The sequence below is a fragment of the Alosa pseudoharengus genome, unplaced genomic scaffold (assembly GCF_046254945.1).
Source record: "Alosa pseudoharengus isolate Yale_2024_CS ecotype anadromous, Long Island Sound unplaced genomic scaffold, YU_APseudo_1.1 YU_APseudo_1.1_scf_22, whole genome shotgun sequence".
Lineage (NCBI taxonomy): Eukaryota > Metazoa > Chordata > Actinopteri > Clupeiformes > Clupeidae > Alosa > Alosa pseudoharengus.
In genome coordinates this window covers 18,717,108-18,739,511 of record NW_027468680.1, presented here as the reverse complement: position 1 = coordinate 18,739,511, position 22,404 = coordinate 18,717,108, and the positions used below count along the sequence as shown (strand labels likewise).

General features: G+C 41.0%; 1 protein-coding gene across 1 annotated transcript; it reads right to left on the bottom strand.

Annotated features, from left to right (window-relative positions):
• Positions 1-133: 133 nt before the first annotated feature.
• slc38a6 (solute carrier family 38 member 6) lies at positions 134-22,327 on the bottom strand. Its single transcript, XM_076299196.1, has 16 exons — positions 22,115-22,327; positions 17,324-17,442; positions 16,932-17,005; positions 16,629-16,681; positions 16,426-16,465; positions 8,261-8,339; positions 7,973-8,058; positions 7,809-7,867; positions 7,644-7,709; positions 5,883-5,936; positions 4,196-4,275; positions 3,493-3,593; positions 3,069-3,193; positions 2,502-2,646; positions 2,061-2,155; positions 134-543 (listed from the first exon to the last, which is right to left on the bottom strand). Exons 1-16 carry the CDS (start codon positions 22,199-22,201, stop codon positions 460-462), a joined length of 1,347 nt encoding a protein of 448 aa, XP_076155311.1. The 5' UTR covers positions 22,202-22,327; the 3' UTR covers positions 134-459.
• Positions 22,328-22,404: the final 77 nt, after the last annotated feature.

Sequence of the window (22,404 nt, the reverse complement as noted above, 5' to 3'; positions counted from 1 at the left end):
TAATGGTAAAACATTACTTAAAAACCTTCGTTAGCTTGTTAAATGTCATTAGTCAAAGTCAAGATCATAGTCAGAAAGAGAACTTACAAAAATGTCAATGTAACATTAATGGTCCATTTAAAAAAAAAAATGATTGAATTAGTACATGAAATATTTATTGTAGTATTTCAGAAAATGTGCAAAAGACAAATTATCAACATATAAAAATGATCCCTTTTTAGATCCATTATTGCTTCAATTATCAAACATCAATTAAAATCACAACATTCATGATATCATAAAAGACAAAAATTCATAATTTGTTTCTCATCACAGAAACGTCCATATGTAAACAGTATTCAATATCAGAGTTTAGTGTGTGCGCATGTGCACGCATGTGTACAGCCGTGTATAATGAGGAGTGTCGACTGGTCCTGTTCTGTGTGCTGGTTGTTTTACCCTGACGGGGCTGGGATTGCTTTAGGAGTTCTGTGCCCAGGAGACGACGATGATGCAGAGACTCAACAACCCAACAAACACTCCAGTCACAACCAAGCACACCGCCTGCAGAAGAGCATAGAATAGCATTAGCATACACACACAAACATGCACACCAACATAGAATTCCCATGGAAAAAAGAAAACTCAGATTTGGAACTTATGTTCAGATGACTATAGTTGATAGCTTATATATATATATATATATATATATATATATATATATATATATATAAGCTATCATTGTAAGCCTAATTCACAGTGATTTCACATTTTAGAAAATATAAAGGGCTTGAAGAGTGCATAAGGATTAAGCTTTAGGCTGTGTGAAATGTTAAGGTGTAAAATATGGTCAATATTGATAAATGCAAAAGATAAAAAGGTGTACAAAATATGAGCAAGCACCGTTATATTAAAACTGGAAAATCAATATACAGAGCATAGAAGGAAGCTGATGTAAGAGTACCACTTCATCTTACATAATCAAGTTTTTAAGGCTACATAGCGATCATGAAAACATGAACATAAGAAATAATAAGGCACAATAAGTAGAGGGGGAATCTGTCAATATCTTCACATGCTGTGCTACTATGCTGAGTAAATCACTCACTCGGCCCATTTCAGACCAGAGGACGATGAAATACAAACAATGTCTACCCACACACACCTATGCTGGAACATACACAACGGAACTGCAATACACCCGACAGTTAGTGAAGGAGGTGAAGAGACTGCAGCTTAGCCATGGCCCCATCCTGTACATTCCTATTCAGACACCTAAATCTCACTAAGCTAAGACCAAAGCCCAAACCACCTTTACCCCATTTTATAAACACATACACTGAAAATGGCAGAAAATAAACTTAACTTTAGCATGCCAGCATGACAGGGTTAATGCGAAAAGGTAAAGATTGCAGCCTGAGGTAAATATTTATCCAAAAAGAGTTGGTTAGAAGTCAGGGAAAAAAAGTTAGACCAAGAGGAGTATATAAAATACCTCCAAAAGCCACTAAAGGTTGCGACTGGAGAGCATGCGGACACAGAGAAACAGGAGCAGAGATACAGTATCAGAGGCGGAGAGGGAAAAGTTGAGCCAAAGATTGTTAAGGCGGAGCAAGATATTTCATCAGGAGCCACTTCCGGGAACCCGGATCGCACGAGGGGGGGTCAAAATCCCCCTTTATGCAGAGCAGAGGCAGCGACTGTTCCATTGAAGTCTATGGGCATAGCTCAGAATTTCACCACATATGCTAAGGTCTTGGTTCTATAGAGTTAGGAATGTGAATTTTGGGCACATTTTCATGATCCTCAAACCCTTCTGAACATTTCAGGTACATTTTTAGCATTTTTGAGCAATCCAGTCTGGAGAAAATCAACCTTATATCAGGTGTGCGCCGGTTATTTATGCCGCTGCTGTTGGCCGGTTGCAACTTACGCTCGTCAATACGTCATCGACACGCCTCTTTATGCAGACAGGATTCGATCCCCATTTCGCGCCCATAGACATGAACTACGACTAAGTATCTTGCTCCGCCTTAACAATCTTTGGTTGAGCCATAATGGCAGAGGAAGATAAGTGGTACCCCAATGGCTGGTAGTGACAGGAGTGGGTCGGAGCGCATCCTCAAGGAGAACAGGCCCGGGAACACAAACAGCAGACAGGTGGAGGTGGTGGAGCCTGCAGGACAGAGGAGAGTTACACTCATCGGACACTAATGACAACACAGGCACTAACGTGAAAGACATTCTGAAGAGAATAGCAACCAACCCCACCTGAGACACTTTACCTCAACAACTAGAATCTAAGAATATAGGATGCTGTATTCTGCTACCATTATTGGTTCTTTTACTAGGAATAATACAATTTATGCTACTGCAATAGTATTGCAATATCCACAGATATTCTCAATAATTATTCTACTGTCCATTTGGTTAAAACTTCTGCTTGTAAGAATTTGTTAGTAAGAATGCCCTGAACTGCACCCATGGCAAACAGCTAATACTTCACCCACAGCCTGACTTACCAATAACGCCAAAGACGTTCCTGATGTCAGGGACAAATATGGCTAGCAGCAGTACGATGGCGAGAAGCAGTAGAGTGGTGAGGGAGTGAGAGAACCAGGAGAATGGCCGATCCCCCATCACCAACATCTGCACAGCCTTCCGAGCCTTCCGAACACACACACACACACACACACACACACACACACACACACACACAGAGACAGAGAATTCTGAGTCTGTCTTTTAATTATTATGTTTTCTTTTTAATTATTCTTTAACTATATTATTTTACCTTGTGTGATTTATGTTTTCTGTTTTTATTATAAGCTTTACTTTTCAAACAATTTTTTGACTATTGCCCTTTTATGCTTTTATTTGCTAATACTGTTTGCTTTTGTTTATGTAAAGCACATTGCATGACCTCTGTGTATAAAATGCACTATATAAATAAACTTGCCTTGACTTGACACACACACACACACCAATTTTACTACATCATCATCAACAAAATGTAGAAAAGAGAGAGGGGGATATTGAAAGAAAAATATCTGTGTGTGTGTTTGTGTGTGCGTGTGTGTTACACTCACTGGGAAGTGGATGAGAGGCACGGTGAGCAGCACTGCTAAAAGGATAGCCAGACGCACCAGCATCACCAGGATGTCACGTGGTAGGTAGGTATCGTAGCCTAGCAGCAGCTCAGCGTCCACCTTATCTGTTTTACACAGACCAGCTCAGTAAATCACATATGGACAGATTTTGCCTCAAATATTAGAAAGGATTTCTGTGAATGAATATGTCCTCAGAGACTCAGTTGTGTGTATGTGTTTGTATTTTATAGAAAGAAAGAGAACATTAAATAAAAATATAAATAAATAAACAAACTGAAGTATGCCCTACCACAGAAGGTGAGGACTCCGAATAACAATATATGAGTCTGTTCTCAGAGACTCATTGGTGTGTATGTGTTTGTATTTTATAAACGAAGGATAGGTAAACAGGAATGTGCCATACCAAAGAAGGTGAGGTATCCAAATAAGGCAGAGATAAAATATAGTACAAAGCTGAGGGATATGCTGACATTCACCACATACTGCATTCGCTTCTTATTGGGTCTGAGCAAAGGAATCAGAGACAGCAAACACCATTTCCACTTCAGCAGTCATATCAGACCAGACTTTTTGTTGATTTGTTACAACACTGTCTGGAGCCAAAAGTTGAGTCAGAAGTTGGCTATACCCTTGACCTGACATTAAAGCAACACCAAAGAACTTTTCCCTCTGTCGCACGCACTATTTGTTTATCCAACACCGGCTTTGAAAATAACAATGTCCACAGACAAGGTAGAATATGTTGCATGCTTTTACGAAAGTACGATGTATTGCGACATCAGATGCAAGTCAAATTTGTAGTTTCTTATGTCTCATTCCACCGAACTACAGATCCGCTACCCAACTTACATAGTGCGGGTATAGAGGGCCGCGAAGCGAATGCAGAAGTGCCGTTCACCCTGTTACGAGTTGATGAACCACTGAAATGATTTTGGAAACATTATTTTAAGGTACAAAAAACTCTTTGGTGTTGCTTTAACCCGGACTTTAATCTTTAATGAGTGAATTAATTGAAAATGTTTTATGACTCACAAACCACATCAATGGACACAGACAAACAGAGACTTATCATTTACCATATATCAGAGACTCCCAAGCATACACACCTTTGCAGTTCACAGTAGATAGGAAGGATTGCAGTGTGACAGAGGAAAGAGAAAGCCATGGTAGGGACAGCATATGCGCCCTGAAACAAATACAGAGCAGACACTTCAAAAGGTACACAAAGCTTAAGGAATGTTAGGGTATCTAGATGTACCGTAAAATGGTAAAAAATATGACCACCGCTCAGTCCTGCACATTCTCTCCGCAAAAAATGAATAATGCTTGTCAATTTGTCTCCATCTTCTACTGCATCCCCTACTTTTGCAACTTTTGTGTATGTAAATGAGTGTGTGCATAGTGTGTTTGTTTTTTGTGTATTGTTTGCTTGTGAGTGTGTGTGTGTGGGGTAAAGGGGTGTGCGTGTGTGTCTTTATGTGTGTGTGTTTATCTGTGTGTGTGTGCCTGCTTGCCTGCATGTGTGTGTGTGTTTATCTGTGTGTGTGTGTGTGTGTGCGCCTGCTGCCTGCATGTGTGTGTGTGTGTGTGTGTGAGTGTGTCAGGGCGCCCCCAAGGGGTGGCCTGGGGTGGCCGTGGCCACTACATCATAATGTCTGGCCACCCCTGGCTATGTGGTTGACGGACGCAAAATGCATCCAAATTAACACCCATTATTCTCTGTTGAATTGCTTACGGAGTACTTATCACACATAAATCAGACAATTATCACGTGGAAGAGCGGAAACAGCATTCCAATGATATTAGCGGCTAGGTGCTGTGATCAACGGTTCGGGAGAAAATTAACGTTGGATATGCATGCCATTTAATCATATTCCCATTCTGCACACAGTGCTTCATCCATCACCACACCCATTACTCTTGGTTGTGTATCTCACGAACACTTCACTCAACACATAGCAAACCAAATGTCAAAAATAAACAGCAGACCTTACCGGACACAAGGATATGAAGCATTCCTCTGTACATTCCTCTGTACTGTACTGTACTGTACAGTGTTCCTTGATATAAAGGCTGACATAAGATATATGCAAGCATGATCACATCATACTTTCCCAGATATGGGTAGCATAGTCTTGAATAGGGTATAGCCTAGCATATGAAGAGCTCTTTTCCAAAACGCTATAAATCCATTTTTGAAAACATCAATAAGTCATGTTATTTAATTGTGTATTTCAGGTAATATCATTAATGCAATTACAATGCCTCGTTTTTGCCTTTTCATTTTTAACTAGATGGTGCTACACCTCAAATGAGTGGATATGGGATGTATTGACATGGCCCCTGGAGACCAACATACCAAAATAATTTAGTCATCCTAGGCCCTACAGTTCTCAAGATATTCACAGAAAACTTAGATATGGGATGGGTTGACATGCGTGATTTATTTTGGCAGAGAGAATGTGCAGGACTGAGCGGCAGTCATATTTTATACCGCTATGCGGTATATCTAGTTCTGACATCTAATAAGTCAGTGTTGCCCTTTATTTTCTACCTTTACTCACTCTAAAAATTTGTCATACCAGCTTCAACTCATAGACCTTTATCAGTGCCCTCTATTCCCTACGACAATGATGAAAAGATTTCAGAGCCTTTTTGTGCACTTCTGCTTGAACTACTCAAAAGTATGCATGATAATCTATGTGGTGCCAGTAGCAACAAAAATATTACAAGCGTGTACTGATAATTAATGTCATATAAACGTGGACATAAATCCATATAGGTCACGCAAACCTTGCTGTTGAAAACAAAAAGTTTTGGTGTGCATTCTGACACATTCGATGGCACCTGTGGGAGAAAAAAAAACACAGTCATATGAAACTGATCTGAGAAACTGAGTTCTGGTGTCTTTCATTATCAGATGGCTGCATGCTAGCCTGATGCAGCCAACCCCACATTTGCAATTGTTAAACTGGAACAGTGTATTCCAATGGAGCTAGAGGTGTTACTATTAAACTTAGACCTAAATTACACTGAAAATGGCTAAGTTAAATAGTAACTCAAACTTCTGCCCCATCCTTCTCCACTGCAGTCACACATGCACAGGGTCGGACTGGGAACAAAATTCGGCTCTGGCAATTTTCTCCTGGACCCCCCCCCCCCCCCCCTGATTCCCCCATAAATAACAAACACCCAGTAGGCCTATTATGTTGTAGCATCACTTCATAAACTGAACCCAAACATTAAACATTTAGATTTTAGATCTATAGCCTATAATCACAATAACACGAGGGTCCGGGGGTGTCTCTCCGGGATTTCTTTTTTAATTCTGGTTGCTAATCACACCATTTTAAAGTGATTTGAGAAGGACAGGATTCAGGGATAGGCAAGACAGTCTCATATTCTGTCTGTCTCACGTCATGTTACCCCATGCATAAAAATATAGGCTACTGAACATGGACATCGTCATAGTTGACAGAAATTACGTTTTGTGCCAACATGTTGTAGAAACACAACCACAGCCTTAATTTGGTTCAAATCTCCTTTACTTTGGTTATAGTCCGCGATTCACATTAACTGTAGGCTATCACCACAGTATAGCCTACTAAACGGTTTTGCCCAAGTTTGTGTGCAGTCATCACATTTTGCAAAATTAGGCTACCTTCGTTACTAACCTACCAGTTGATGGCCTACTTTTTACCTGCATCGACGCGAATCGCGATTGATTGTGCATTTAATGTAACACTCGGTGGAGAGACTTCCAAGTTTCACTTTCACTGTCGTTGTGAGCTAAAAGGCTAGGCCTACTATATGGGAAATACTTTGAAGTTCCTTTTGAGTAGGATCAGCTCCAAAAATGAATGGATGTGGAAATGCATGGATTACAGTTTCTTCCAGTAGCAGCAACTGGAATCCATGCATTTCCACGGAATTATTTTTGGAATCTGATCCCTTATCATACCTGTTCATTCTTACTCGTCGCTCGACTTATCGTGACTAAATTCAAGATGGCTGCAAACGCTAAACTTCGAGAAGATACTGTCTGTATAAATCGTCTTGTAAGTAAACTACCAGTGCTTTTTCAAAGTTCTCAATGTCTCGTTTTAAATGTCAGGGCCCTCGGAAGTCTACCAATGAAGTGTGGAGATACATTGAGCCTCGTAAATGGTGTAAAACAGTGATTTATTTGCATGGCTATGCCGATGCCGAGGCACCACCATTGACCGCCTTGTTGGTAGCATCGGCTAACTAGCGCCAGATTTCGGAGTGCAGGGGACAAGCCGAGATGGGCTATGAGACATACGTTCACACTCGGTATCATGTTTCAAAACACTTTAGGTCAAAATCACACCGGAATTCTCCTTTAAAAAAAAAAAAAAAAAAAAACAATTCACGGAGGTCACCGGCCCACATGTGGACCGGCCCACCGGGCAAATGCCCGGTTGTACAGATTACCAGTCTGAGCCTGCACATGCATGTTCACATTTAAAACCATATGTGCATGGATATGTTTAGGCATGTATGTGGGTTTATATTGTATGCATGCAAACAAACCTCATATAAACTTAGAGTTCCATTGACTGGGAGTGGACAAGGTATGGACCATTTCTTTATTACAATCTGCAAGAAAAAATATATACCATTCATAATTGCTCACACTCCAAATTGTGTGTGTGTGTGTGTGTGTGTGTGTGTGTGTGTGTGTGTGTGTGGACTTACCACCACTGTGAAAAAGAACATAAAGAAAAAGGCCAGACTGCTGGTATAACCCAAGAAACCTGTTACAAGACACATGCAAACACGCCCATATTAGGCCTACATCATGCAGAATCCTTTTCTTCTACCAACAGATTCCACATAAAACAGATCCCTCAAAGCCTTACCAATCTTGGGTAATATGGCCAGTGGAAGCACCACACAAACAGTAACCAGGATGACAAGAATGGTGCCATCCTCATACCATTCACCCCTACAAAGACAAAAGAGCGAGAAGGTGGGAGGGGGGCAAAAATAAACATGAAATACATTAGGAGTATTAACAAGACACAAGAGAAGACACAAGAGAAGTGAGAAATAAGACTAGTACTAGTCTACACGTATATACAGTATGTGTAGACCAGATGGTTGGTTATAACTTGTCTGAACATTTGTGGAGCATGATGAGGGGTTACCGTTCATGATCTGCACTGAGGAAGCCACTGATGGCGGCAGGAAACTCAGACTTGAGGATGAACATGTAGGAGGACATAGCTGTGGGAAGGGAATTCAGAGGTAAGTCACAACATTGTCGTTGTGGTAAAATGCACATACACACAGTTGTCTACAGTGAGCTTGTACACACACACTCAAACAAACACGCACACACACACACGGTTTATAGAACCATACTGTACCTTGTCTATTTCCACAACAATTGTTTAGAATACAGTTGTTTACAATCATATTGCATATTATCATATTTCTTACATGTATTTGGGCATCAACCTTTTAATGTTTCACATTTTAGTTCTATATCTTCACTGAATAACCTTCTGTAAGTCCCAACATTTACATTTTTACTCTATAAAATGTATTTTTATTTATAATATGGTAATACAATGCTGAACATATGCATTAAAAAGGAGTCAGCACACTTCTTGATTTTCCTTTCTTTTGTTTTATTCTGTCATGTTTGACTTAGAACAATATTCAACCCTTCGGTCTTCTTCACATTCAGATACAATACTTTTTCCTGGGAGGTGCACAATGACCTCATCTAACTAATAAAATGCTGAGCCACATTCCAATACCAAAATAGTGCTACAACAAAGTCCAGGATTTACAAACAAACAAAAAATGACACAAGATTAGACTGTTGTCCTACAATTTCAGTTTCAACTGGTCATGCACAGTCAGGGTTGGGTCAGATTACTTTGAAATGTAATCCATTACTGACTACAAATTACATGGCAATTTTTGTAATCAGTAACGTAATCAGTTGGATTACCAAAAACATGTAACGTAATCTGATTACTTTAGGATTACTTTTAGATTACTTCAATAAATATGTCCAAAAAAGACACCACCACTGAATTGATGAAAGAATTCTCATTCTATTTTTCTCTTTTTATTTCATTACATATAAGAAATCTCTTTGCTCTGAGTAAAGCATTCCTGTGTGAATTAACTGATCTTTTCCTCCAAAAATCTTAATGTAGCCCCTTGTTTTAGTGTTACCATTTACTTTGAGGTCACCAGGTCCCATTGTCTGAAAAACACCTAAAACTAATACATTTCTATAGCTATTCTCCACTTTGGGGGTGGTGTTTTGGTGGTTGAAATTTTTACCCCATCCCAAAATGAATCACTTAGTCATCATGGATGTGATCATGGATCACTGTTCTCCAAACATGCACAACTCAGTTTAACCTTTATAAGGGCACACCTGGACAATTAATTTAGCTTTCGCTGGATTTTTTTGACCCAGGAACAAGGCCTGAGATTGAATGTCCATTTCAATTGTGGGGGTGAGAAAATTATTCCTTTGGGATGTTTTTCAACCAGGGGGACCTGCTGACTTTCTCAAAGTAAACGGTAACACTAAAACAAGAGGCTACATTAAGATTAGGAGGAAAATATCAGGCAGTGTGCCGAGAGACCTGCCCCAATAGTAAACTAGATGTACCGCATAGCGGTACAAAATTTGACCGCCGCTCAGTCCTGTACATCCATTCCGCGAAAATAAATCATATTAATGAATTTGTCTCCATCTTCTACTCCATCCCCCACTCGAACTTTTGTGTATGCTTGTTTGGAATGTGTGTAAAGAAAGTCGCCTACTGGCGCTGCAAAGGTGAATAGATTTGTAGCACTTGCCAAAAAATTTGTAGCATTGTTATAAAACTTTTAAAATCTCTAAACAATCACAAGTAGGGCAGTTCATCACAGTCCATCCATTGCAAAAATGGACTGATGAAAGGTACACCTGTAGGCTACATTGTATTTGGGAAAAGCAGAAGGTAGCAGCATAATGTATTTATTTATTTATTTATTATTAAACAAAACAATCCCTGTCAGTTCCATGCAGTTTTCAACAGCTATCAAGAAGAGAGGTCATGTCATGGATTTTAGTGAATGTTTCTTCTTCTACATATGCATAAGTTTAGTAATCTAGTTCAGCGGTCCCCAACCACCTGGCCGCGGGACATTCCTAACCGGGCCGTAGCCTACGACAAGAGTTTAAAAAAAAATGCATGCAAACTAAATAAACTCAATTTAATTCGCAATAATGTCACATTCGCAATACCCACTGACGATGGTGATCCCTGAAAGAAAAAGAAGGGGTCATTCAATACGAAATATGACGAGTCATATTTAAAATATGGTTTCGCAGAGACCGGTGACTCGCATGCACCAAGTGTGGTATTTGGCGATAAGTTGTCAAACGAAGCAATGAAACCATCAAAGCTAATTTGACATCTAGAGTCCAAGCATCCTACACTTAAAGACAAACCCCTTGAGTTCTTTGAGCGTAAGAAACGCGAGCAAGAAGGACAAAAAACTAGTGCGTAAAGCAACTACATCGGTGAACGTGGCTGCGCTAAAAGCCTCATAGTGGCTAGTCGGATTGCTAAATCTAAGAAGCCCTTTACTATTGGGGAAGAGTTAATTCTGGGGAGGCTGCAGCTAAAAAAATAGCTCAGGTACCGCTTTCTGCAAGCACTGTCCATAGGCGAATTGATGATATGTCAGAGGATATTGAGGCACAGTTGTTAGAGAGGGTGAATGGGTCACCGTGGTACGCTATCTAACCTGTCACTGCAGGGGAGAATGATGACTGTCTTTAAACTGGCAGATAATGTCACTGCAGTGCATTTAAAGCCAAGCTTGATTTGTGGGTACGACGAGTGGATCGGGGTGTATTTGATATGTTCCAAACAGTAGTGGGGGTTTTGGGAGAGATTGAGGCAGGGCCCTTTCTCTCGCAGCTGGTGCGCGATCACCTTGTTGCGCTTTCAAATGAGTTTGAGCGTTACTTCCCATCCTCCAAAGATCCACGGCAAACCAATGAGCAACCCATTTGTCAATATCCCGATATTTGTCAATATCCCGATATTTGTCAATATCCCGAATAGTCCAAACCAAGCGCAGGAGGAAGAGCAGTTGATCGAAATTGCAAATGACGGTGGTCTTAAGAGCGTGTAGGCTATGAGGAAACCTCTCTGGCGGGTTTTTGGATGAAAACCAAAGCTGAAAACGTTGCTACCATTTCCCACCACGTATCTATGCGAGGCCAGGTTTTCGGCAATGACTGCAACTAAGACCAAATTGCATTTCAAACACACTGAGGGTGTCACTGTCTTCCATCACCCCCAGATGGAACCTTCTTGTTGCAGGGAAACAAGCACAGGGCTCCCACTGATTATATTCGTAATGCACGTTTAGTTCCCATGTTTTGTTACCATATTTTGTTAAGCATGTTCACACATGATAGATGTAGCTTCAAGTTGTTCAATTTTCATAGTTCATATTGTTCAATTTTCACTTCTTCAAGTTCACGTTTTTCACATTTTTAAGAGTTTGTTATCTTCACTGTTCAAACCGGTCCATGGTACATAAAAGGTTGGGGACCCCTGGCATAGACTACAACTACCAAGCTGGAATCAAAGCACATCGACTCTAGCCTAGAAATCTAGACGCACCCTAGCTACATCGACTCCCCTCTCACACCCTAAACATGCACTTCGAACAAACAAAAGGCATCTCAGTCTCACGGTAGCCATAGGCAAAACTGTATCGGACCGGTGTAACGTTGGTACTAAATCATCCATCGCAAAGAATGATTTTTGTAGCACGTGCAACAAATATGTGTAGTTACGGGAGCGTACCTATGTTCCCCGCTTTGTATGAGACCGGGGAACATAGGACCCTTTTTTAAAACCCTAACCATAACCCTAACCCCGAGCGGGGAACATAGGACCTGGGGAACATAGGGATGACCCTAGCCTAGAAATCTAGACGCACCCTAGCGGCGGCAAATTAATTTGCTCAGCCTGTACGTCTAGTATCGAACCATAGGAATTTCTATTGGCTTAACACCGTGGATGTTCTCCAATCACAGCGCTCTATTTCGTTAGAGAGTCTTAAGGCGGGCTTAACAGGATAACGACAGTCCTGTGACGGTGAACAACAAGGAAGGTGGCTATGGCGAACGAAGAGCGGTTGTTTGAATCGGCATTGGCGTCAACTTTGGAGGAGTTGGACTTGTGCTTTTCTTTGAAAGTTGAGCAACACAATGCACTTAAGTCATTCCTTTCTAAGAAGGATGTGTTTGCCGTTTTGCCTACCGGATACGGATATGGTCGTAGCGCTGGCCTATTGCATGCCTAGGCAGTTTGAAAGACAATTCTCTGCCCGCCCCTTGGATTAAGCGAGGTGAATGATTCGATGCCAGACTATACATCTCAATGATATAGGATGGCCCCGCCAGGCTAGGATGACCCCGTAGAGACCGGGGGAACAGCCCTGCCCTGGATACATCTCTCAACGTGCGCTCTAAAACATTTGGTTTAAAAGGAGATGTAGATCATCACGGGTGTGTTAATAAATCTACATTGCGGCGAGCTGACACAAATTATTCACTTGACGAATTTATGTAGTTTCAGTCCTAGTTACTTTACTTTGGGCCATGCTCTTCCTTACTTGAATCACCTTTGACAATAGAGGATTGAAGTAGCCGAGTGTTTGGGAATGAACGTTGACTCAGATGCTTTTGAGACTTTGAGCAGAAATGTCAGCCCGGTGTTTAGGATGCATCATAGACAGGTTATCTTTCAGGTAGCTTATATATTTTCCATTAAAAAACCACTCACTTAGCTCCTGTTAGTTTATGGTCATAAGCAGGCTCAGACTGGTAATCTGTACAACCGGGCATTTGCCCGGTGGGCCGGTCCACATGTGACCTCCGGGAATTGTTTTTTTTTTTTTTAAGTTATTTAGACTAGGCCTATTTGCGGCCCGTCATGTAGGCATAGGCCTAGCCTATAAATGCAGTTGTATCCATTTGGCTTTGGGGGTGACAGGTCAATCATTTTGGCCTCTTCATGACAGATTCAATGTGTGTTACGATCGCGCCCCCCTGCCCCAACCCTCAAGTGGATTTGTCCAAGCAGCCGCTAGGTTTGTGGGGAAATATAGCCTACGAGTGCATGGTAGCCCATAGACATAATGTATATTAATACATAATGTATATTATGTCTATGTGGTAGCCTAGTAGGTGCCCTCCGCTGGCTGGTGTTCACATCATCACAGTTTAGCCTAACCGTAAACAGCAACCAGAGGTCTAGTTTTATTCCATAAATATATTGTTTTTATAGACGTTAGTTGCACGCGCTACCAAGAGCTTCCATTTACTGCACCATGTAGGCTACTGTAGCGGTTCTGTCAACATAAAAAAAACCTACGTGTAGTCTACAATTTTCGCACAACTTGAAAAGTTTAGCACAGGTTAAAGAAAATCCATTCATTTTTGGAGCTGATCCTACTCAAAAGGAACTTCAAAGTATTTCCTATATAGTAGGCCTAGCCTTTTAGCTCACAACGACAGTGAAAGTGAAACTTGGAAGTCTCTCCACCGAGTGTTACATTAAATGCACAATCAATCGCGATTCGCGTCGATGCAGGTAAAAAGTAGGCCATCAACTGGTAGGTTAGTAACGAAGGTAGCCTAATTTTGCAAAATGTGATGACGGCACACAAACTTGGGCAAAACCGTTTAGTAGGCTATACTGTGGTGATAGCCTACAGTTAATGTGAATCGCGGACTATAACCAAAGTAAAGGAGATTTGAACCAAATTAAGGCTGTGGTTGTGTTTCTACAACATGTTGGCACAAAACGTAATTTCTGTCAACTATGACGATGTCCATGTTCAGTAGCCTAAATTTTTATGCATGGGGTAACATGACGTGAGACAGACAGAATATGAGACTGTCTTGCCTATCCCTGAATCCTGTCCTTCTCAAATCACTTTAAAATGGTGTGATTAGCAACCAGAATTAAAAAAGAAATCTCGGAGAGACACCCCTGGACCCCCGTGTTATTGTGATTATAGGCTATAGATCTAAAATCTAAATGTTTAATGTTTGGGTTCAGTTTATGAAGTGATGCTACAGCATAATAGGCCTACTGGGTGTTTGTTATTTATGAGGGTAATCAGGTTTTTTTTTTTTTTTTTTTTTGGGGGGGGGGTCATCGGTCCAGTGGTGGGCCGGTCCAGGAGAAAATTGGCAGGGCCGAATTTTGTTCCCAGTCTGACCCTGGTCATAAGCAAATTAGATGACAGTCGAAAGATACAATTAGTGCTGCTATCAATTTGCTCGGTATAACCGCATAGTTTTCTACAAATGCAATCAAATTGGCCTCCATCACTCAACCAATGCTAACGGTAACATTATTGTACCTAGGTCCTATAGCTATTGATATTATAAGATTAATGTACCTGCAGTAAAAACCAAGCATGTCCGATAAACATTCTCAGATTTATTTCGGCTTCAAGAAGAAATGGGAATTACATTTCATGTGAAAATCGTCATATCCTTATTAGACGTTCTCTGCGGTAAACTACAGTCCTTGTAGGAAGCGTCCATTGTTTTTCCAACCCACTTTAGATTAACTTCCATCAAAATTACGTCACACTGCAACGATGCGCCATCTCTGGTGGACAAACGACTACGTATCGCCAATACTGGAAATGCAGCCATGATGATGATGATGAATATTTGGTTTTCCTTTAATCCTACTGAATTTGTAATTATGTATCGGCCGTTCTAATTGCCGATACCGATAGTATGTGCGTGCCTGTGTGTGTGTGTGTGCGTGTGTATATGTGAGTGTAACGGATGCCAGCTAGCTTAGGTTTAGCTTAGTAAACCTCACTCCCCGACGCCTCAAGAGTGCTGCTGGCATGCGAGCCAGTAGCCTGGGCTACTGGCTCAATTGTTAGCGCGCTCGCCTCCCGATCCGAGGTGCTGCTGTTCGCGGGTTCGAGTCCGGGCGTGCGCAGGGCTGAATCGCGCAGGTTCAACACAACGCAGGTTACATGTGCACCATCTACAGGCCAATGAGTGTACAGTCACTAAATGTACACATAACTTAATTTTTTTTAGACCCCCCCATGGATGAAATTCTACGAAACTCGGCATACCCCCAGAGAATGTCAGGTTAATAATACACATACAATTTGGTGCAGTTCTTAACATCTTAACTGAAGAGAGGGGCGATTAAAGCAGAATGATATTGCATTTTCATTTTTTACCGGGGGGGTGCAAATCACAAATGAGTGATTATGGGCTAGGTTGATGTGGGCCCTTGAGACCAACATACCATAAAAATGTCTTCATCCTCGGTGCCACGGTTCAGGTAGTTATTTAGGAAAAACTGCATTTTTTGGGTTTCGGGGGGCCCAGCGCGGAAGGGGAGTGGCCCCCGGGGACCAAACAAAAATGTTCCGTAAAAGTCTAGTGCGGCTACATACCCACCAAATTTCATGTGCCCCGGTGTTTCGGTGTCCCGGGTATCGTTGACCAAAAATTCAGGAAGTAGATGAGGGGAAAAAAAAAAGAAAAAAAACTTTGACAATCATTATATGACCGCTTCGCTAGCGGCGGTCATAATAAGTTAGTAAGTATAGATACTCTTTTGATCCTGTGAGGGAAATTTGGTCTCCCAATCCGTGAATTAGTGAAGCCACTAACACACAGTGAGATGAAGCACACAATGAACACACAGTGAGGTGAAGCACACACCAACCCGGAGCAGTGAGCTGACTGCTACAGCGGCGCTCGGGGATCAGTGAGGGGTTAGGTACCTTACTCAAGGGCACTTCAGCCGTGGATGTGGGCATGGGAGAGCAGTGCTCAACCACTTCTCCCGCCCACATTTTTTTTACTGGTCGGGGAACGAACCAGCAAGCCTGAAGCTTGTCAAATTAAAAGATAGCTAGGCTATCATGAAAAAGTTGCATTGTTTGCATGATAAAATGTAATCAGGTAATCCCCAACAATGTAACTGTAATCTGATTACACAATTTTTTTATTGTAATCTGGGCTGATTATAGTTACTTGATTTTTGTAATCTGATTCGTAATCCTGATTACATGCAATCCGTTACTACCCAACCCTGTGCACAGTTCATTAACAAAAATGCATTAATACTCACATTCACTAATCATTTGGCTGAGCATAAAAAAAACATTCAGGAGTGTTCAGAAAAACATTCAGAAGTTCATTCAGAACATTCAGATTTCTGGTCATTCATGAAAATCTCAAATATCATTCTAAATATTCCTGGATACATACCTCCAATGTTCTGAATAAGAATGGCGCTGGCCACCAGGATCTGTGGGTGAGCAATCATCACAGTTGGTTACTTACATGCACATGCAGAACACTAGAACTACAGCAGGACCCCCTGTATGGCGATGTTGGGGGGGTGTTCCTGAGACTATTTTGGCTAAATTATAAGGAATATATATAATATAATTATAAGGAATAATACTAACTTTACCAAACCTCCCAAATGCTCGGCCACCCAGATCTTCATAGGATGAAACACCTGAGGAAGAAAAGTATTGAACACTAAAAACAAATGAAAGCGCATATTGAATACTGAAAACAGATCACTCACTCACCGATGTCTTTTTTCAAAGTTGTCTTATAATTTCCTTGCAAGCAGATTCCCACACTACTGCCCTCACAACATGTAGAAGCAAATAATCAATACTGAATGTTTCCCCTCACTGTTTTTGTTTGCACAAGGCTAAAAGCCAGAGGTCAAGAGTTACACAAAATACAGGGAGTTTTACCTGTCTGGTCACATAGAGTAAGCAGCAAATGAATTGAATATGCAGCCAAACTGGCCACTAACAGCAGCAGGATACTGTACCAGAGAACAGAGAAAACACATAATTACATCGGTGGTGTGTACACAATCATAGTGTGTGTGTGTGTGTGTGTGTGTGTGTGTGTGTGTGTGTGCGCGTGTGTGTGAATGTTCCATATTTTGATAGTTCAAAAATAACAACTTTGTCTGCAATTTCAAAAAAAGTGTGACCTCGCTAGTCGTGTGTATCATGTCATTTCAAACGCCTGAGTGTGACACTCATATATCAATTGTTGCAAGACCAAATTAATTTAAAGTTACTGATCAGCATCTTAGAGCTGCAGTATATCCACAGTGGGCTGTGCATGCAGTCACCTGAAACCCACGATGCCTGTGCTGGCCATTGCGAAAGACAGCCCCAGGATTCCACTCCCCATAATGGCATTAATCAGGTTAAAAACAGAGGACTTCAAAGAGGCCTTTCCACCCCGCATCTGAATGACAAGCAGAAAGAGAAAATGTCATATGGCTGTTATATGATTGGCAGTGCACATTAAGGGTCACGCGTATGTGACAGAGACACAAACACACCTCACACATGTTATTCACCAGACAAACCTCAAAGACATCGCTGCAACATACCAACACACACCATCCATTTTTCACACATGCAAACAACGCACTAATGACTAAAGCACCTGTCCAACTTAATTGCAGACATCTTCATCATACCACAAACAAACAAACAAATACATCAATGTGTTATAAGTTCATAACGAAAGGATAAAAGCAGCTGATTGTTTCAAGCTTACCAGTGTAAGAGTTTGTTAAGGTATAAAATATTACACTAATTTGTTAATGAAATACTTTCCTAAACACTACCTGACCAAACAGATGTCAATTGAATACAGCCAGAACATGGGTATAGGACCACGGTGAGATGCTGAATGGGTATAAATCTGTGGTAAAAATCTGAAAGATCTACAGCCTACTGCCTGACATGTTCCTAATGAAACTCTCCAGGCTTCTTCCATCACTACTTCTCTGTTAGAATAGTAACTCAGAAATAATCTTTATTGAAAGAATGTGCATATCTGTATGTGTGTGTACATAATTGCCTATTTAGGAGGTGACTGCCTAGCTTTGAGATTAGCATGAACCAAAGGCTAGATCGCCTAACCACCTAATGGATTGTCTCTATCCAAAGGTTAAGAGTTACACTTACTCACACAAAGTGCTTGGAAGCACATGATAAGCACATGAAAACAGTATATCATATCTACACCGAAGTCCATTGTGATTCTCACCTGAGAAGAGACCTGATCATATTTCAAGACATATCGATTCTACCATGCATTCAATTGTTCATCCACTGAAGAAAGCTGAACATTTAAGTGTCATAAGAGTCACAACGAAACGTGATGTACTCAAACTTACCTTAAACTACCCCTGAAAACATACCAAAACCACTTAATTTATATTAATTTGTAAAACAGGCCCTTAATCTACATTTAAGGTGTCCCCAGGGGTTCCCTTTATTTGTTATTAATTAAGGGTAATTAAGGACAATTTAAGTATATCTTCATTTTTTTTAAGGTGCGAACTCAGGGATTCCTTGATTAAGGGGGGAATTTGATGGGATATCAAAAAAGTAAGGGGTAAATTCAATAGGTTTTTCTTCCTTAATCTATGCACATTTCTACTTAAAAACTACTTAATTAGAAGGGTTTTAAGGTCAAAAGTAAGGCATTTATAAGGGGTGAAATGAAGGGGCTTTGTTTCGTAGTGAGTAAAACGCTCATGCTGTCACAAAAAGTGATGATTGCAGTTCGCACACATGTGATGTCTTAGGTGGAAGGGTGAAGTGCATCAGCATTTATGAAAACTGTGAAATCAGTGTGAGGACTTAACTCATCTTCATAGCTAGAATAAATTCTGCCTTGGTTTAAGTGTTTTATACAGAAGCGTATTGCTGCCACACTAAAATAAATAAAAAGGCTCAGTATTATGTAATTATGTGAAAAGTTTCTTGTTATAACAATATCTTTTTCATGTTTTTAACAAGATATCACGTTATTACATGAAATTATCACGTTATTTCATGATACTGATATTTTCACGTTATAACGTGAAAATATCATGTTATTTCAAGATAGGCTATGATATTTTTACGTTTTTACAAGATATATATCACGTTATTACATGAAATTATCACGTTATTCAAGATAATGAAACTAAACGAAACAAGAGGCAAGAATAGGATATGCTCGTTTACACGTCTCAATCAAATTCTATTTTCTCGTTATTGAACACGGTGGATGATATTTATAGGCCTATGCGAACACCCAAGCATTGTCCTGGGGGTCGTTTCTAGAAAGCGTCGTTTGCTAACTTGCGTCGCAACCTCGGTAGTACGCTCCATCGTTCTTGGATTTGGTGTTTCTAGAAAGGGTAGTTCGAACTCTCAATCGCAAACAAGGACGCAAAGTTTGGTCGTTTGAACTACTGCCCCTAGGCAGTCGCACTTGTGTCGTTCCTTGGTAGTTCCTGTTGGTGTCCAGAGCGCCTAACCAAAAATCACAACCGCCTAAACAAAAATTGCGAAGTGGATGTTTATCTCGTGACTCAATGATTGATCTATCCTGTAGCTTAATTTTGATTAAGACACTGACTCCCCTACTTGGCTCATTCTTGCTATTTATGTTAATTCGAGTATTGCCTTGCTTTTAGTATTATAATCTTCATAGACTTTTACAACAGCAGTGATTAATGGTGTAGTGGCTAGAGCAGAAGACTTGTTATCCCAACGTTGTAGGTTCGATTTTCTTATGATGTGAGATTGTCCTCTTGCTTCTCGCTACCTGCAGGTGAACTGTGTGACACGTAGATTAAATTGTTTTTGACTGATGTCTTGTACCTATGGTCTCTCGATGTAGAGTAACTATATACATAAATATGTATGGTCAAATCCTATTGTTGTGTCTCGTAGGCCTACTCTTACTCAGAGATGAAAAGAAGAGATAGGATGCGAACTCCGGCCGAGCGCGCAGTGCACCAACGCGCTGCCGTTAAGCCACGAGACAGTTGATAACCTATGGGATACCCAGATATTTGTCCAGGCTATATATTTTTTCCAACACATAGATATTTAACACAAATAATGACTCATATTGGTCTGCTTAAGTTAACTGTTTTATATGCTTGCAATAGATTTAGGTTTTGGCTGATGGCAATGACATACCAGCATTAATCACTCGGTTTAGATTAGAAACATGTCGACATAGGCCGTGACAGAACATTTCTAGGGGGTGGGGTATTACACGTTGCCACTGTTTCCACCAATGATATGTATCGCTGCATCATCAACAACGTTGTTGGAACTATGGTGTTCGAACGTCGGAGGTAGCGAATTGCGACACAGGTACGATGCTTTCTGGAAACAGGTGTAACAGTGTCGTTGTTTGGTCGCAAGTTGCGTCGTGCATGGTGGTTGAGCAACGTCGTTGCTAACTTTTCTAGAAACGACCCCCAGAATATTCTGCACCTGTGTGCAGTAGGCTAGCGGAGTGGCAATCGGGAGAGTCGGGAGAATTCCCGGTGGGGCCGGGCTGATTACTGTGATTTAAAAAAGCGCATGCTATTGCTGTTTGAATATGTTCTTTGCTGTGCTCTCCAGCAGCCTGCACTGTGCGACTGCAGCGCTTCACTTCTCACTCCCCGCGTCCCTTCCCCACAGCCTTAGAAATGACAACAATGACCTGACATGCAGGCTAGCGCTCTATACATTGACCCACATTGCGTGAAGATTCGCATATATTTATCAAAGCCCTTTCTCCCTCTTGCGTCAAGTTAGCGAAAGTTTTATTTATTGTGTTGATAAGAAGATAAAGCAGAACTATCAGGCTGTGTGAGCAGGCTATCCTGCACAGAACCTCTCTTCAGCAGCTCTCTGCTGATACACACACATCCCTCTTCGCTGCTCCTCAGTCAGCTGGGAATTGACTACACACACAGCCTACACACACATACACGCATGCACAAAAATAAACACTCATCAAGCAGCACTGTGTAATAGCAGTCAGGGTGCAAGTTCATAGACACGCAGGGCCGTAGTCACCATAGACGTGTCCCCCCCAATATTCAGACGTGACCAAAATGTCCCCCCCAATATTCCGACATAGAAAATAAATAAAGAAAAAAACGCTAGGCTATTACAGAAACCAACAAGTCCCGCCATCTGAAATGCAATCAAACGTAAATAACGCACAAATTAGTGACCTGTTGATGGTTTCAGAGAGAGTAGCCTACACTGTGAGTGGTTTGTCCTGGAGGTTTTGCGTTTATCTTTTGAGGCGTGCGCTATCAAAAGCTTCCTGCAGCCTGCTGCGGTGCGGGCTGTCAACAATATAGCAAAAGATACCGGTACAATTCTCACAAAACTTGTTGGAAAGGTGTAGGTTGGAAAGGTGTAGGTGAAGTTGCTTCTCCGCCCTTCTCTTCTATTTCCCCAAAACTCACAAGTCGTCATAATATAAAGGGTCATTTTTTTTTAGTCTTCCGGGGAAGTATGCCCCCGGGCGCCCCTATCTTAACAGGGGAGGGTTTTTTTTTGCATCTATGCCCAGAGGTTCATAATCCATCCGTGCCTATGTCCGTCAAAAGTTTGGTATATCCTAATTGACTGACTTAACTAATTACTTGTTTGTGATTTTAATAATATTTTTGCATGTCAGGAAATGTGAATTGAAATTCTGTTATTGAAATTCACACCGCACCACAGATTTGCCCCCCCCCCCCCCCCCAATGTTGACATCATGGCTACGGCCTTGTAGACACGACTAGTTATCATGTATGCCAGCCATGATCTCTCGTGGCCTTGTTTCGTTTAGTTTCGTTATTTTGAAATAACGTGATAATTTCATGTAAAACGTGATAAATATCTTGTAAAAACGTGAAAAAGATATTGAAGAAACTTTTCACCTAATTACATAATACTGAGCCTTTTTATTTATTTTAGTGTGGCAGCAATACGCTTCCGTAGTTTTAAGCTTTAACATCATCAAGAAAGCCAGTTATAAAATGAGCAATATCAACGCACACACACACACACACATACAACGAACCAATGCAATGATTAACTCAACGGCTAATCAAAATGCAACTTACAGGTCCCAACAGAGGAGTTGATTCTTCATCGTCCCCGTCGATAGGACGGTAGTCGCTCTGAACTGTCGTGTTAATGTTACGGTTCATTCTTACTTTGCCCTTCTGTAGAGGTAGTTTTGTGCATGAGACAGAGACAGAGGTATCAAGCCAAGACACAAAGTTACCACGGTTTTATACTTCACAGCAACATTTCTTTCCAAAGTTGTGTTCTGTTTAAGTCACATGACCTGGAGAACTATTCGTGGCACGCCCTCAACCCATAAACCAATCAAATCAGAAAATAGACGTCC

Bases quoted from the DNA above. Each gene is read 5' to 3' on its own strand.
- slc38a6 (XM_076299196.1), bottom strand. From the start codon at position 22,201: ATGAACCGTAACATTAACACGACAGTTCAGAGCGACTACCGTCCTATC. The intron at 7,868-7,972 runs GTAAGGCTTTGA...GTCTTGTAACAG, and splicing joins GGCCATATTACCCAAGATTG to GTTTCTTGGGTTATACCAGC. The intron at 5,937-7,643 runs GTTTGTTTGCAT...TTTCTCCCACAG, and splicing joins GAACTCTAAGTTTATATGAG to GTGCCATCGAATGTGTCAGA.